Here is a 17633-nt window from a genome sequence, read left to right as displayed (position 1 = left end):
AAGGGACGAAGAAAAGAAGAAAAGCACATCTGTACAGATTGATCTGAAATCAGAAACCACTCCACTAAAGCTCGGTACTTCATTGCACTTATACTTAAAGCTTCTTTACACGAGGTTCAGAGCATTAATGTAGCAGCAAACAACCATTCGCTGCGTAAAGATATAGTGGAGTAATGTCACTCTCCCTCCGTGTTGTAATCAGAGTTTCTCTGTGCTTTCTTTACGTAGCTGTGCCGGCCGTGCATGCTTTTAGTGCATGTTAGTGCATGTTAGTGCATGTTAGTGCATGTTAGTGCATGCCACTCTGGTTATTAGTGATAACAAGGCCCTGATCGACGGCCTCGTCGAGGAAGCGTAGTGCCCACCCTCCGGTTCCCCCTCAGGTAAACACTGTTGCTGTTGTTTGCACTGTTAGCACGGTTAGCTGCTAGCCGTACGGCGGCAACAGAAATGCTCTGAATTTTGCATGAAGACATGACGACAGGCTTATTGCAGTGCCCTTAAGAGTGCACTATAGGCGTGCATTTAGAATCTCTCCCTGGTTTTTTCTTCACCTTCGTGCAGCCTTCACGTTATTCTCCATTTGCACGTATGAACACTATAAACACGTCAGGATGCACTCCATCGATAACGAATGCACTCAAAAGGATTTCCAGCAGCATGGAGTGGAAGAGTGCACAAAGGTCCTATTTTATCCAAATATCCTTCGACCTGACGACAGCCAATCACGTTGATTCTGTCTTCCTCGTGAAACGGAGGACCGTACCTGACAGGAGTAGAAAACAACCATGGAAGAAAAAAAAGTGAATAAATAACTGAGTGGAATGACCCGGAAGTATTAAGTAGGCAGCCATGATAAGAGCTGGTCAAACTCTCTGAATGCTAAGGAAAGGTGCTTCAATGCTTCCTTTCTTATCTCCTTTGGAAAAGGGAACACTGGACCATTGTTTATGAGAAGAAAAGGGGATAATGCCGTCCCACAATTCCTTGCAGCAGCAACATTTAAAGCTATGAAGCGTTGTTTAATTGTGCGCTACGGATAAGTTCTTGTGAGGTGTGATTCTGCTCCGGACGGGAACATTGAGTCACTGAGCTCATTTTTCTATGCGTTATAAATAAAGTTGCTTTTATCTTTCTAGTTATGAAAAGATCATTTCTTTCACTCTTTCTCCGTCTCTCACATTCTCACTTTTTGTTTTTCTGCATTCAGTTCATACCCTCCTCTCTGCCTTTCCCTCCCACAATCCTCCCATCATGTTCCTCTGATGTCTCACCCCTCTCTTGCTGGGCTTGTCTGTCCTGTTTCCACCCTGCTCTCTCTTTCTTTACGTCCCCTGACCTCTGACATGTCATCATTCTCGCCTCAGCTGTCGTGATGGAGCTGGAGTAGCAGCCCTGAACACAAATGCGTCCAGCGGACAGTGTAAAAGGGAAGAAGACAACACAGCTTCTTCAGTATCCTGAGTTAATATATGCTGCTGCTGTGTCCACGGCTCCCCTCTCTGTGGCATTGCCGCCGCCGCTGCCGCAATCAACACAGACTCCTGCCCTCGCTACACGCATCATTAGCAGTGGTAGGAAATCCTTTCCGCCGGTCTCTTACTACTCGTTTCTGCATCGCCTAATGATGTCCCAGTCCATCCATAAATTTGTCGTTGTCTGCCGCTTTGAGAAGTTTGACATGGCAGCAGGGTGCACGGGGATGAAAGAGCTCCGCGGACAGGCGGCTGAAAGGTAGCGGCGGGGGAGAGGGGACATTAGTCGAGGGGAAGGAGCAAACCAGTTCTGCCTAAATGGATTTCCTAATGCGTCTTCATCACCGATATTTTCCTCCCGACAGTTGTGATCGAGACCAGACATCCGGGTTGAAAGACAAAGCCACAGGTTTAAATTTAGAACCAGAGCGCAGGAAAAACCCAAGTTGCGCACCGACGTTTGTTTTGATTGGCGTGGTGTTGTCGCATCTCTCCGAACACCTCGGAGACCGCAGCTCGGATGCTCTAATACACAGTTTTTTTGTTAATTATGCAGCAGCACAGCACAGTATTCCCTCCTGCAGCCCCGTGGCGTGTGTGGCATTACTATTCACGAGACATAAACCGCGGCGGGCTCCCAGGGCGGAGGGGCGCCCAGCGGAAACCTGGGACCCGTGACGATGCATGTGAAAATGTCACGCCACTCGTTTTCTCATCCTCAGATATTTCCATCCGTCTATCTCCTCCTCCTCCTCCTCCTCTTCCTCTTCAAAATACGACGCGGTCTGCAGTCACAGCGTCCTGGGAGAGCCGCGGTGAATAAGGGGTAGAGGGAACGAGGGATCCGTGCTTGGATGGGTGGTCGACATTTGTGTGTGTGTGTGTGGTCTTACTGAGGGTCTCCGGCGTAGCTGAGCTGAGCAGGCCGGATGCCGAAGTGAACGATGATGGGGAAGGTGATGACGTCCGGGTTGAACTGCTCCCGGTCCAGTTGGTCGATGCGCACCGAGCTGGGTTTCTGGGGTAAAAGGAGTCAGTACGGAGAGTCACGTAAACAGTGTGAAACAAGTACAGCTACAAGGCAGCCATCATTCAATCATCTGCTACCAATATGAGACAAATAATCCGCGCCACGAGGGCCGTCTGTCACAGGGCGGTAACAAGGCGAGGCCCAGATTCGGCCTGTGGCGTGCGCACAACAAATGATAAAGTGATGTCGGGGATGGCGAGCTAACTTCTGAAGCTCTTATCGGGGAGGAGATTGACAAGCAACGTGTTCTCAGCCGGCTCCCAAATCACAGTTAGTCCCATCAGGCGTTTTGGGCGAGATCAGAGGAAGGTGGTGGTGGTGGTGGTGGTGGTGGTGGTGGTGGGGGGGGGGGGGGGGCGTGATGAGCCGCGCTGCAGATAGCTGGAGGCTCACCTCGACATTACCACGCGCTCGCTCGTCACGGCCCGCAAGCAAACTTTGATTTGAGAGCGAGAGGTCGCCCGCCATTGTTTTGGCCTTTAAAGCGACATAATCAGGTGTGATTGGCTTTAAGGAAAGGGCTTGATGATTGCCTTGTTTACAAGCCAGACACAAAATACAGTAGATGTTAATTAATATATACTGGGCTACTGCTTCTCCACCCGTGCTTTAATGCGCCACAGCCGTTTGGAGGTTGTTGACATGTGTGGCCAACAATCACTTGAGCATCGCATGTTTGATTAGCATTCATTTGGAGTAGTGCATGTGACCTAGGGGGCCACCCGAGCTGACAAATGACATTTTATTGATTGTAGCGCAGCAGCTATTGTACATTTTTGAATTCAGTACCTCCATGAACATCCTGCTTTTACCCAAAGTGAGGGTTGTGATCGTTTATTCAATCGACAGCAAATTAATCAGAATGTATTTTGATAATCATTCAATGCTTTTCTCGGTTTAGTATTATTGTAAATTGAATATTGGACTGGTGGTTTGACAAAACAAGGTGTTTAAGATGTCACCTTAGGCATTTACATAAAACTGGGAAATCTTACAAAACAGCTACATAAACAATAACCAACAGACCACAAAAGAAAAACCCGGGCGTGACAAGGAACATGACCATTGTAGCCTCAGATGGTTCTATGATAGTCTCTGGCCTGTTTAATAGACTGTTTGAGTCTATAGAAGACTATTATGCACCCACCTATCTGGAAACCCTGACAGACACAATTCAGTCCTGCCAGGAAGAGCAGTTGACTCAATAACTCACCCACGCCAAAGGTTACACAATCACATCCACTGTTCATATGCAACCTTTTAGCCGGCGATGACATCCTCACCTTTGGCGAGACACAATTACCGCGCATCCTTTAAAATACCAGACAAGAAGGTTAACCGACTTCACCGTGACATAGAAGCTTTCGGCCCGACGAACGGCGATGACAGCGAACGCCCTTGGGGATAATAGGTGAGGTTGCTCATGTCACAGGCTAACAAGAACAGCCGTATTCCTGCGGTGTCGGGGCTGGGGCTGGGGTTGGGGGGGGGGGGGGGGGGGTATGCCCTTGAAAGCAGACAAGGCCGCCTCCTGTCGTAACAGAGGAAGCGGAGGCCTTACCATGCCCGGGTTGGTGACGATCATGCCCTTGCACTCCTCCGCATATTTCTGCCACTCCAGCTCCTCCCACTGCAGCATGTCTGCTATCTCCTCCTCGGGGACCAGCGGCTTGCTGCTGCGCTGCAGGTAGAGCAGCACCTGATGCATGGACAGCACCTCCTTCCCACCATCTGGGACACATTATCAACACAAAGACACACACGGAATAAATGCAGGTACGGGGAGCATAAAAAAAACAGGCAACTCATTGGGGGATTCACAGTTAATTGAATAAAAAATGTGAGTCTTTACAGCCACAGTTTGTGTGGCTGTAAAGAAGCCGTGATCCACGGAGGGAAAGTGTTTCACCGAGCTCCCGTGCAATGCACTCTTTCGCTGTTCAAAATCCTTGACCTGATGTCGGAGGAAATCTTTGTTTTCATACAAACATCTCAACCCCGCCTCACCTCAGCCAACTCTGACCTAATATTTCACACGAAGAGAATGTCCCCTGTGCATCGCAATCCTGCGTTCTTCAAGAAAACGCACACAGGTAAACAGAGGAGCGGGTGCAAGGTCGGATTCCATACAACACACGGAGGCACATAATGCCGCGTATAGAATAACATTTGAGAACTGTATTAGGAGAAATAGGCGCACGGATTCATGTGCATAGAAATACAGCCAGGCGCTGGCGATGCAACCTACCGGGTCAAAGAGAGTCAGTTTAATAGACACTCACGCTAAATTGATTGACCTCCACTTACGAGTTCTTACCGTGGACAGAGACGCAGTCCTGCAGATGCATTAAGACAATAACAAACGCACACCCACACACTGTAACTTTCAAACAGACCATGGCCTCACTGCAACTCCCCGTCTCCTCTCGCTCTCTTTACACAGATCGCATCAGAAGCATTGCGTCGGACAGTTATTATTTTATTTTTATAAGAGAGGCAGATACGCGTTTGTGGCGGACTAAATTGCGAGAGGTGGGAGAGAAATTGTTTTTTGATGGAAAGAAGGTAGGTGGCGAGGCTGTCATAACAAACAACGCTGCGCTATCGTAGTGCACCAGCACCATCGTGTGTATCCAAGATGAATACCACGCAGCGGCACAGCAGCTCGGGCACTGAGGGAGAACACGGCACACATATCGACGCCAGCGTCTGCAGTAATGTTTGGAGGAGACATTACCGGAGACCCTTTCTCTGTGGCTCGGTTGAACTCGAGAACCGTGTCACTGCTGACCACCAGAGGGAGACAAATGGCAAAATAAAGCACAAACAGGCCTCACCGGGTAGGAATCGGACAAACCGGGGCATGAAATGGAACCGCTGGCATCCAGAGGGCTCAAAGTCAGGACCTGGAGGAAAGAGCAGAGTGTTTTTGTTGTTTGTTTAGTATCAAGTTATTGCTGAAATGATCACAGTCACGTTGCTTCTTGCATCCCAATTAAAATTCATTGTAGAGAAAAAATATGTCAACCAAAAATGCCCATCTCAGGACTTCCCATAAAAACATGATACGCATCAGGAGTGAAGGGGTTAGTACAACATCTCTGCAACGTGCAAGCTGTGATTTGAGATCATTCCCTACCACTCATTTAAGTTTTCACTATCAAAACAAATGTCATACTTGTGAACCCATGCATGAGCATGTGAGAGCTCAGTAGGACTCTGCCACGACTACACTACTTGGGGAATGGTGCGGTACCTGTCAGGTTCCAGTCATACAGCTCCAGAATGTCCTGGAACAAGTAGGAGGCAAACAGCTCCAGGCCTTGGACACAGTAGTTCTGGACACGGGAGAGAGAGAGATGGTGTTATGTGAGCACACGGTACAAGCAGACTCCAACAAAAAAAAGACCAGCTTAATGTATATATGACTGATAAGTAAATCCAGTTCTTTAACTTTATCACATAAGCCACTTTATAGATGTAATCAATCTCCGCAGGTTGAAAAAGAATCTCTTTTCCCTCTTCTACAAGGATTAGCCCCGTCGCTCACCCGGGCACCGAGGTGTGAGGGTTACGTGTGGCTCAGCCGTTTTCAGATAAAAACAAAAGCGGGTGAGGAAGAGCTGCGAGATAAAGTCGGGCTTTACTGACCTCCGGCGACATCTCCTCTATGAAGTGAATGGTGTAATCTATGTTGAAGCGGATCACACGGCACAATGGGATCTGTGATGATGAAAGGAGCAGAGGACGAGAGGGAGAAAGGACGGGCCGACTTATTACCACGGCGTTAGGCAGAGGTTACAGCTTTTCAGAGGAAACTCGTTAAAAGGCAAGCTCACCCAAAGACAGAGCACACAGTCATGTAAATAAATAGAGTATCTACCCTCAACAGACTCAGTAACGTGCACAAGAAATTTGGTCAATTTGAAAAACCTGGACGAGTACAAACACTCACTCCCATGCATCACATTCCTCCACACGCACACGCACGCACACACACACACACACACACACACACACACACACACACACACACACACACACACACACACACACACACACACACACACACACACACACACACACACACACACACACACACACACACACACACACACACACACACACACACACACACACACACACACACACACACACACACACACACACACACACACACACACACACCTCTTGAAAATGAAGTAACTAAAATCTCACTAAATAGATAAGCCGGCTCCTCCGTGTTTAATCTCCCTAGTTACGTTGTCGGAGCGCGGGGGTCCATTTTAAGAGATTAACCTGGGAGCCGCCGCATTGGTTCTTGCCCATCCCGACGGCTAACTAGCAGGGGGCTAATATCGCCACGCTTCGAGGGTTTAAATCCCCACACTGCCACGAAGCGTTTACCCTCGCTTTTAACAAGGGCTGCTTAAATTATCCAGTTCAAATCATGACTAATCCTCGGGGCTCTTTTTCAAGCTAGACGGATATTGACCGAGTAGTTCATTATTCAAACTTGCAGGGAAAAGAAAAGACACACGCAAGACAGCTGACAGACACACGCATGCATGTACATCTAGACGCGGGGGTTTTGGTGGTCCCCTATCGATTTCTCCTTCCCTTTTAAACGTCCTCCTTAGAATAAAAGTCTGGCGCTCAGCTCAGGCGGCTACAGGAAGAGAGGCTCCCTTTTCAAGTCCCGACCTCTCTAATGTTTGACCGTCACTGAGGGGCCTTCAAAGGCCAGAGAGGGGGACTCTGCGACAAGGTCAGCGCAGGGAGAGAGGAGGAGGGCTTTGTCCGGGCAACAAAGAAGCCGCCCCCGGAGCCAAAAGCCGATTTGAAGTTGTTTTTTTCTCTTTTTTGAAGAGAGTGGAGTTAAAGGAGGAGAGGATTTTTATTTTTCCACTCTAACGATGGCTTAAACTATATGTGGCCCGCTTTAATAGGCCAGTAGGAGGAGGATGGGGGTCACATGTGGCCGGTGCAGAGCTGACTGGGCAGTGTGGAGAGAGCTAATTAAACCATCATGGACCTGCTGCTGCAGAATCCACAATGGACGTGGGTGGAATACCAGCACGAGGATATAGAGCTGAAACTAATAAGAAGAGAAAGATATTCATGGGAACATCTTCATGATATGATATACATATATATATGATAAGTGCAGGAATGGGATCCAGTCGCTCTTGGTTTTTATCTGCGCGGATCCGGTACCTCTCGTGCTATTTCAAAATGATAACTGAATCAGTTTAACGGAGTACAGTACATAGTTTTACTTGAAATGACTCTGAGGGTAAAGAGAAGAAGTTGTAAACAACCCTGTAAAACTTCTCATTCATTTTGTGGGATTTAACACGACGCTTTTTAATAAAACAGTCAAGAAAACTCAGGTTGACATCTGCCCCCCAAACGCAATATCAAAGGAACTGCATATAAATAATAAAGATGGCATTAAATATTAAAAGTAACAGGACATAACAGGGAGGAGTGACGGCAGGCTTACGTTGGTGAGAGGCTTGTGGGAGAAAAGAGAGAAGCCTTCAAACAGGTACTCGTGGTCATCGTACTCGATCACCGTCGGCCTGTCGGTCTGAAACACACAGCAGCTTCGGTATGGTGCAGTGGAAAACAATGTGTATGAAACATAAAACAAAACCCACAAATGCTCCGGAGAAATCAGGATTTCACGGCACAGATAACACACGTTGTATTGTATCGGATCAGCAGCTTTTCTCATTTCAGGCTGTTGACTAAAGAGACGTACCAGGAAGTTGGTGGGAGGAGACACAGTGATCCTGTAGTGGAACAGTCTCCCTGCGTTGTTGTTCATTGGACGACACGGTTTCTCGGGCTGAGAGGAACACAAACTCATAAAGTGACGCGTTGCTCATCCTCTTTCATCCTAACTGACATGCTCTGAATGAATGCAGTCACATCTCCCATATACTGTGTGAACCCATACAAAACAATTAATTGACTGAGAATTTCCTGGTCAGTCAAGAGCGTAACAAGCACTTAGTCAACTAATCAACTAACAAGGGGACAGGCCCTGTTCATGTAGTGAGCACAAGTCTACCATCTCTAACTGGGGATGTTAATGTACTTAACACAGGCTGGCTTCACCTCCTCCCTTTTCTCCTTAAATAGAAATAGTTAGCTCAAGGAGTGATATCACGCTGATGATGAATAAAGGAAATGTGTGGAGCTGTTCAGTTGAAGAAGCATCTCTGTGGGAGGTTTTTTTGTTCCAGAACAGAGGAAGGCCAGAAAGTGAGTTATGAAAACCAGAAATCTCAGCGCCTGGCAAAAATAATCGATGAGTCACTGGTTCAGATCAACTGCCCTGTCAGATTCTTACAGCAATGTACATGTAACATCATCATTTGACTCTTTCGGGATGATAAAATCTCCTTTAATGCAATGGAAAACGGTGCCTGTATAGAGAAGGCATTTTAAGCTGCCGAGACTGACGTCCTTGCCCCTCTGTGGCACAACTTGAAGGTTATGAAAGGGTGATGTATGCACGGCGCGTCGTACCTCCTCCCCCGGGTAGATGCTGTGGCGGATCCCCGTACGTCTGGCCTTGGCACTGCACTTACACAAGGGACCATCATTCATCTGGACGGACAGAAAATACGTAAATCAGACACAAGTGCTTCACTTGCTGTGTGTAAGGCGGGGGCTGCAGAGCGTTCCACTTCTCACAACCTTTACTACTCTCCTGACCTTTACTTCTGAGTGTGGAGTTAATAGCGTCTGGGCAATGTGAAGCTAAACTCACGGCACAGAAAGATTATATTGACCGCCGATTTTCTTTTGATGGGGCTCATTCATTCTTTACAAACGGGGTAAACAAACTCTTCGAACACTTTTCCAATCACGTACTCAGATATCAGACCTCGAACCGCCTCGTCTACTGAAGGAAGTGATTTCCAATATTTAGTCAAAATGGTTTCAAAAGCTCAGACAGAAGGACCTGGACTTGGTGTTCTCAATCAGGTGTTGCTGCAAATGCAATAAGAGTGGAAAAATACATGAGAAAGTGTTGCATCGTGAGGTGAATCTGCAGCCGACTCGCTACGCAGGGGGAAGAAGAACGGTGTTAAAATATTGTTTTTATTGGCATTATTTCTGTTAAAGAATTAAATCTGTGTTCATTTAACTGACGTGGTTTATATTATCTATTTGTTTATCATCTGGCGAGTTTATTAGACTTCATCTGAACAGCATGCACTGCTCAGATGTCGTGGTGCAGAATGAGATACAGTAGCTGCTTCATGCAGCGGCAATATAAGATGTTACGAGGACATGTTTATTAGGATTTGCAGCTTTATTATCTACAGTTATCGGTTCATTTTGTGGGGGGAAAAAAAGTATGAAAAGAGAAGATTTGAGCTGTCGTCAGGGGGCCCAATGTTTTTGCTGAAGGAGTGGATCTGCCCCGAGGGGAGCCATTTGCCTGCCACTGCCCTAAATCATGATACCAAGGTTGCGATGGGCAACGTTATGGCACAAATATACAGAAGAGCTTCAAAGAGCTTCAGGGATTGTTTCGGATGGTCTCTGTTCTCCAACTTAAACGCATACTGCCTCTCAGAGGCTGTGGAGGGCTCAGTGGTAAAACTAGAGTGAAGATACCGGGGAAGAGGGCTAAATATTGTTCCAAAGGTAGAATACATTTAGGCGAGGGAAACCCTGGAACGGCCGTATTCATACTCAGCTTCATTATTGCTAATCTCATGTAGTTTAGAGCAAAAAACATGCAGGTTTTTTCGCCTGGTCTAAAGTGGAGTAGAACTCTGAGGATCCAATGAGACCACTTGTATTCACGTTAGTACCCAAAGTAGTCATTTGATTGTCGTGAAACAACTGGAGATGAATTTGGTTTTGTCACAATCATAATAAGTGAGACCGACCTGCCCCGGGTCGTTGTACCACAGCTCCTCGTGCAGGCGGTCGGGGTGAGCTTTCTTCCTCTTGATCTCAGCGATGACGTCAAAAACGTCGGAGTCAGAGCTGCTGGAGCAGGTGCTTCCTTCGCCGTCTGACTCACAGTCTGACTCGCTGCTGCTGTCGTCTGAAAGTGCAAAAAAAAAAAGGTGTTTAATCACGGCAGCGTCAAAGAGCTGACAACTGAAACACAACGCGGTGAGCCGGAGAGGGTTCAGTGGTTAAGCTCCCCGGCTCAGCTGTGCCCTCCGAAGGTATTATACAACATTTAGTGTCAGTAAAGCTATCCGTCCAAGTGTTCCCAAATGTGAATAATTATCCACACAATGCTGGTGAAACAGCAAAAAGTTTCAGATCTGTTACCGTATTTGAATGTTCTCCGGGTTTCTTTATGGGACAAAAAAAGCTGAGCGTGATTTACCAATTCATCGTTTAAATATTCTTCTTCATTATGATTTCTAGCCAAATGCAGACTGAAAAGCGTTGACGGGATTAAAGGAGCACTACAGTTGCCAGCGCTGACATCTGGCACTCGTGTTTTCTTTATTTCTCTCACTTTTTTCCCCTCACTGAAACGAAACCTCGCAAACAAAATGAGGATTATAATTAACCAGTCAGCTGTACAGTTTGTGCTTCTCAGCTAAGCAAAGTCTTCAAGTCTTATCAGCGGGTTCTATTAGCTCGAGCGCTCGATTGTGAAGTCGGCTCTCGGAGCAACATGTTTGGCAAATTAGATCTCCCTGAGATTCATATTGTTGCAGCACCGAAAGAGACAACCAAGCAGGCAGCTGATAACATCATCAACACTGAACTTAATCTCTGCCTCAGCCGAACGCTGAGAAGACTCATATCAATTACAAAAGATTGGCGACAGATGTGTTAACTGTTTGCACATTGTTATTCAGTCGCTGCTCTTAAACAGAACAACTTACAAGCTTACAAATGTAGCAAAAAACACGAGAAAGACCAGGTACAGGTCGGCTTCAGGGACCACTCTACAGCTGTCAGACATTTTCAATCAACACAGATTATTTTACATTATACCCAACTAGGTTTGCAGGACTGCACACCTGGATCCTCATCTAGTTTGGTCTTGGGCGGGTCCCACATGGGCCGGGCAGACTTGGCTCTCTCCTGTCTCCTCCCCAGCTCCTCCTCAAAGCGCTCGTACAGGCCCCGCAGTTTACTGGTGCCCACCACCGTGGAGTCTCCCTGAACACACGGAATTAAAACAAACATTTAGATAGATCACGAGCAGATAGAAGCCCCAATGGTACCACACAGAAGTACACATGCGTTATAGTGCGCACCAATGGCTGCTCTATGAAGCAAGCTATAATCATGTCACTGCTAGTGTTTTGCAATATTTCAAAATTCAAGATAGAAACTTTCCATGGAAAATAAAGGGACACAACAGGAATAAAATGTATTTACCATGAAACAAACAAACCTTTTACCAGATCATATCTTCTGTTGAGTTGAACTTAAAAAAAGGAGTGGACTCATTTAACATTGTATTGAACTTTATTAGAACAGAAATCATTCGCTGACTCCCCCTATTCTCCCAAAAATCATCCCCATCATAAGCTCTTATAGAAGTATTAAACGGTACAATTTAAGTATTTTTAAGCGTGTTAATTAATAAAAAGTATGCCTTTTATATTGAAAACATTAAGAAAGAAAAATCCCCAAATTCCAGAGCTTAACTTCCCTTAGAATGTTACCGACACTTTGCAAAGCTGGTCATGGTGTACAGGATCAGAGAGGTTACGTTACAACCACTGACTAAAATCACTCTGAAGTATTCTCCATCGACCTCAGAGACCCGACCATCTAGAACCCAACCAAGTGCTGCTACTAACAACCAGGACACCAAACAAATGAATCTGCATTTAAATATATCAAGAGAGCGTTTGGGCATTCTGCCCTCTCTATGCTGCACTCTTGTGGGAACAGCTATAGTAACTCACACAGGTAGCGTCCTCACTGCCACAGCAGAACAGGTCGGGTCTCGGGCAGAATGTGTCATTTGTGTCAATAATAAATAAATAAACAGCTGATGACAGCATGAAGCAAGCACTGGTAAAGGTCAGAGCTTTAGAGAAGCAAAGGGAGTTCAAAGACATGAGAAAAGCATTTCAAAGGACAGATTGTGACGAGTCGTCTTTTAGGTGCTCGCTATGACCTGAAAGACTGAAGCTCCACTCTTTAACACCAACGTTAAAGACTAAATTGATGCTTCGTTTGCCAGTCAGATGGGTGAAACTATATCAAACAGGTCTGTGCTCAGTGTTAATGAGCTCTTTGTTAAATGACGTGAATTAAAACAGGTCATTTCTGTTCAAAAAAGACATCTTGATGGCTATAGTTAAAGTCTGAAACGCTCACAAGAGGGTATAATAATAAGATATTACAACAAACAATTCATTCATTAAGACGTAAGTGCCAACAGTACCACTTGGTCCATGGGGTCATTGGAGTAGTTGTTCTCAGCATGAGTGCAGCGGATCCAGGCAGGTTTCAGCAGCTCTTCTTCCTCCTTCTCGTCATCCCCCTTCTCCTTCTCTTTCTCCTTCTCCTTCTCCTTCTCTCGGTCCCGCTCCCTCTCTCGCTCTCTCTCAGCGAAGGACTCCTCGGACTCTCTGCTCCTGATGGAGGAGTAGCTGCGCTCTCTGCTGCCCAGGCCGGAGGAGCTCTCCGACCGTCTGTCCTTCTCCTCTTCCCAGCGACCACGCTTCCTTTCTCTGCTCGTGGACCGACTGCGAAGCACGGACCAGAAAAATACAAAATAGATTTTAAAAAAAGAGGTTATGAACACTGGTTATCATGTGACCAAAGGACCAAGAGAAGGTCGCATGGTGACACCTGAGGCAGCTCCAAGCGCTAATTGAAAAATGTGAGCTACAAAGTTATCAAAAGAGAAGCCGCAGGGCTCAACAAGGAACTTTTTTAAGTTGTCACCACGCTGAAGAACAGGCTTGTTTTGCTGAGACAGGTGAATTCTGCCTCTAACAGATGAAGACACTGTGGTGCATGTTTTTCTGTTTGCTCTCCCTTCTTTATGTCAAAGAGCAGTTGCCACTGATGGCAACCAAAGGCCAAGAATTGGTTGACTATTTCTCCTGGCAGAGCTTACTGTTGATCATTCAGCCTGTGAAAACACATGTAGTGCCTCTGGAGGAGCTTTGTGAGAGAGTTTCGGGTGCTCTGACGCCCTAATTACCATAATTAGTATAACTCTGGCGGGTTCTTCCTTGGCCCTGCTACACCCTTCCACTAAGTTTCGTGAAAATCAGGTCGTTTTTACGGTAATCCCGCTGGAGAAACAAACAAACCGAAAACATGAGCTCCTTGGCCGAGGCAATGAACAATGAAGTACAATGAGTCCTAATATACCAGCAAGTAGTCTGTTCAGTATAGTATATGGTGTGAACAGTAGAACGTTAAAAGTGCACGTCCTTCAGTATCGCATCTGATGCTGAATTTTGTTTTTAGGACCCAAAAACAATATAAATTCTATACTTACTGAACTTAACCGTAAAGAGAACCAGAGGCAAAACGTGTTGCAATAATCTGAAGCTGTTTTAGAGTTCTTGTGAGACAAATACTGGACTGCATGTGTACCTGCGAGGCCTCTTTCTGTGCCTGTCGGGCGACTGGGATCTCCGACTTTCTCTGTGGCGATACCGCTCCCTGTGAACAAACACGCACGGTGGTAAGAAATGAATCATTTCACAGACAGATCCCAGCTAGGAGAGTTACTGCCATGTTCGTACCTGCTACGATCCCGGCTCCTGTGTCTGGGGGAGGACCGGCCTCGGTCGTACTCAGACCTGTACCGCCCCCCCTCCGGCCTGCCGCGCTTGTCTGGACTCCTCCCGCGGTCCTTCCTCTCTCCGGGAAATTCCATTTTATGCCTATCGGGGTTACCGTAGCCATAGCCCTTCTGCCTGTGGTCATCGGGGCGGTACCCTCTCTCCGGAGACCTCCTGGTGTCCGTGGGCTTCTCGTACTTGTATTGCCCCCCGTGCCTGAAGCTGTGGTCTGGTTTGAACGAGCCGGCGCTCTGAGTGTAGCCAGGGCTGAAGGTGGGAGGAGGGAAAGGAGGGTGAGGAGGACGGGGGTAGTTCATGGAGTATGGAGAGTGGTAGCTCATAGACTGTGAAGCTATGGGGGGTGGCATGGACGGGTGTGGTATTGGTGGTGGGGGCACAGGAGGCATCATGTAAGGGTGGTAGGCATTCTGAGCGGACACCTGGGACCCTGACGTGGGACCCCCTGTGGAGCTGGGGAGGGGAGGAGGGGGAAAGTTAGGCGGGGGTTCGAGGAAGCCCTGCCGGACGGGGGGCTTGGGGAAAGGCGGGCGCACCGGGCACTGGTTGAGAGAACTGGGAGTCGGGGACGGCGCCGGCGGAGGGTAGTGCATGAAGTCAGAGCGCGGAGGCATATAGCCGCTGTTTCCATGGTAGCTGGAACTGGGAGGAGCCTGAGGATCGTAGTGGTACTGGGGAACAGGAGGCTGGGGAGGTGGCGGCCTCAGGTTGGAGGGTCGATAGTTCTGAGGGGAGCCGTGCTGGCCTGGAGGGACTCCTCCTCTGGAGCTGCCTCGGTCCTGATGGAAAGACATGACTGTGGACAAAAATAATCAAGTTACACGACATGAAACAAACCTGAACCTTAAAGTAAACAACGTTTTATTCGACTCTTCTTGGTTGATGTTTGGGAAACACCGCAAAGGTGACTTACTATGTGTTTTTGTACATTAGTATTTTGTTCTCATGTCTTTATTGAAGATATGATGATATCAATGATACCTAAAACAAAACTAACTCACTAAGCGACAGTATTAATCGTTAGTTCTTCGTTTACGTGTAACGTTAGCTGCCTGTTATACCGGCGTATCATAAGCAAGCAGAACACCGTTAAACGGGCTTGCACTGATGCAGCCGTTTAGCATCATTAGCTAGCTACTGTTAGCCACAACATATGTCATTTTCCATCAAACGCACAGAGTAACTGACTAAATGTTAGTGTTAGAAGAGGAAGTAGTCACCCTGGGTGAATATTAACGTTAGTACTACGTTTGAGCTAAGAGCAGCAGATAGGTTACACTGGCTACCCGGTGCTAACATGCTAGCAAGCCTGCTAGCATACAATGACAGCGTACAAGTTGAACAAATTACCTTTAAAAAAATAAAAGGAGCGCTAGCGAATCAGGCGTATCATTCCGTCTTCACTACTGCTTCAATAATCTAAAATTACGTAAATTGTCTTAAACAGAGCAACGTAGTTACATGAAGCTTTTAGCAATTCGACGCGTTATCTGTTGGGTACCACGCTTTCGGAGCGGCCGTGTTTCCTGTCGGACAGATTAGAGAGAGGAACAAGGATGGACCAATCACATTCAGCGATCCTGTCGTTGGCCAATGAAATACCGGTAGTTTCTCACCGGGCTGGAGAGGCGGGAGCACCAGCAGAGCGCACAAACAACCCGCTGTATCATGTTATATTACTGTAATCTGGATGGTTATTATTATTTAGACATACTGATGTTTTCATAAAGTGTTACTGCGTGACATGCATTTGCTTTTTTCTTCCTCAAATGTGTTTAATGTGTCAAAAGTCTGCAGGTAAACAGTAGCTTTAATTTATTTGCATGTACCCTAAACACCTGCTTCTATTTTCTCACCTTTAATTTGTAATTAATGTGTCATGTAGCTATGTTATGCCATTACAATTTCTGTGCAGATATATAATAAAGGTGAAGCATTTTAAATCTAAAATAAATCCACAATTGTGCAGAGAAACACATTGTGTTTAATAACTGTAAACTGAGGAATGCTTGTAGTAAAACATTAGGGGTTAATTCATTTAAGACTGTCAAGTGTGGATACCTTTTACATTAATAGTTGATGAAAGCCTACGGGTTAAGGTTCTCATCTCATTAGCTACAAATGGAAAGGATTTGTTTCTGGAACAGCAGCTCTTTGCATTCTTAAGAATATGAGGTATTTTTCCTGATTTCTTTGGCAAAATTGAGGAATAATGTTAAATATACCTGTTTGGATTTGACTTGATTGTATCTAATTTGTATGTGTTCTTAAACATCTTACTTTTAGCCGTTTTTTTTTTTAAACGTATCGTATGTCTTGTGTACAGTAATACAGTTTGACACTGTTTTATGAAATAAAACTCATAAATGCATTTTTAAAACGTTGCACTTGTGGAATGCGTCCACTAGAGAGCAGCAGAGTTTCTTATAAAAACGATTGCATCACAGTGAATTAGCCCACCATCCCCATGGAAACATATCACACATCATTTCCATCATGAAAGAGGCAGAGGCACCAACATAGTACATTCATTTCTTGAGGCCGAACTGTGTTATTGCATTCTTTAATAACCCGGGGAACACTTTGGCTTCAATCCATGCAACGTCTCCATGCTTGTGACCGGGGAACCTGTTCTGCTCCGTATTGATCGGACCCTTTCTCAGGAGCTGTTGGTGTGAATACATGGCCCACAGCCCAGTTGTTACCCTGTGCGTGGCAGCATTGATGTGCCCCCTGCCCTGATGTTATGCGCTGCACTTTATCGAAGGATGCATCAGTGTGGAGGAGCGAGGTTAGAGTGCAGTAGCCCACACAGGTTTGCTCGAGGACATTATTTTGTTCCGACCACTAAACCCCTACAGCTCTGGAGAAACTGTGGAAAAACACTTTTTTTCCTTTCACTTTTGGGCTGAAGCTGTTTTTCATGGTTTGGTTTTCATGTGCTTAAAACATTGTGGCAAATGTTACGGTACAAACTTTTACTGTTTCAACACAAATAAATGGTTTTCCGAGAGCACTGACATCATCCAACACACTCAAAACACGTATTTTCACGATCAATTGTCAATGAATCAATTAATTGTGTCGTCTATAAAATGGGTTTAAGTAATAATTTCAGAATAATCTTACTGACCACCAGTCCAAATCACAAAGATAAGTTTACTCTCACACAGAAAAGCACTAAAATTGCAGAATTGTCACGATGAAACTTTCCCCTCGTACATTCTGAATCCCTGCGGTGATGGCGGACTCCGCCACCACTAATAAAAACTAATGTAAGGAGAGATAAATGCTGACTATAAATCCACGGAATCTCTATCGCAGGAAATTATGCAAATGAAT

At 46.1% G+C, this 17633-nt stretch overlaps 1 protein-coding gene across 6 annotated transcripts in view; it reads right to left on the bottom strand.

The window, feature by feature from the left end:
* drosha (drosha ribonuclease III) overlaps positions 1–15840 on the bottom strand; it is a 75409-nt gene extending 59569 nt beyond the window's left edge. For 3 of the 6 annotated variants that reach the window (XR_012949433.1, XR_012949434.1, XM_076080803.1), the window contains exons 1-14: positions 15642–15814; positions 14235–15087; positions 14083–14151; positions 12914–13217; positions 11508–11670; positions 10425–10585; positions 9046–9126; positions 8273–8359; positions 8012–8098; positions 6157–6228; positions 5762–5843; positions 5343–5411; positions 4067–4236; positions 2369–2493 (exon numbers count right to left, since the gene is read on the bottom strand). Coding sequence is in view for 4 of the 6 variants with exons in the window: in XM_076080803.1 (XP_075936918.1) it covers positions 2369–2493; positions 4067–4236; positions 5343–5411; positions 5762–5843; positions 6157–6228; positions 8012–8098; positions 8273–8359; positions 9046–9126; positions 10425–10585; positions 11508–11670; positions 12914–13217; positions 14083–14151; positions 14235–15085 (2321 nt within the window). In the remaining 2 variants the exon portion in view is untranslated. Of the gene's footprint in view, positions 1–2368; positions 2494–4066; positions 4237–5342; positions 5412–5761; positions 5844–6156; positions 6229–8011; positions 8099–8272; positions 8360–9045; positions 9127–10424; positions 10586–11507; positions 11671–12913; positions 13218–14082; positions 14152–14234; positions 15088–15641 lie in introns of all 6 variants that reach the window. The other 3 variants (XM_076080807.1, XM_076080806.1, XM_076080805.1) reach the window with 3 other exon arrangements.
* Between the last annotated feature and the right edge of the window lie 1793 nt (positions 15841–17633).

The sequence above is a fragment of the Anarhichas minor genome, unplaced genomic scaffold (genome assembly GCF_050575085.1).
Source record: "Anarhichas minor isolate MPS153535 unplaced genomic scaffold, ASM5057508v1 ptg000074l, whole genome shotgun sequence".
NCBI lineage: Eukaryota > Metazoa > Chordata > Actinopteri > Perciformes > Anarhichadidae > Anarhichas > Anarhichas minor.
The sequence above is the reverse complement of the archived record's forward strand: the minus strand, read 5'-3'. Positions and strand labels throughout refer to the sequence as shown.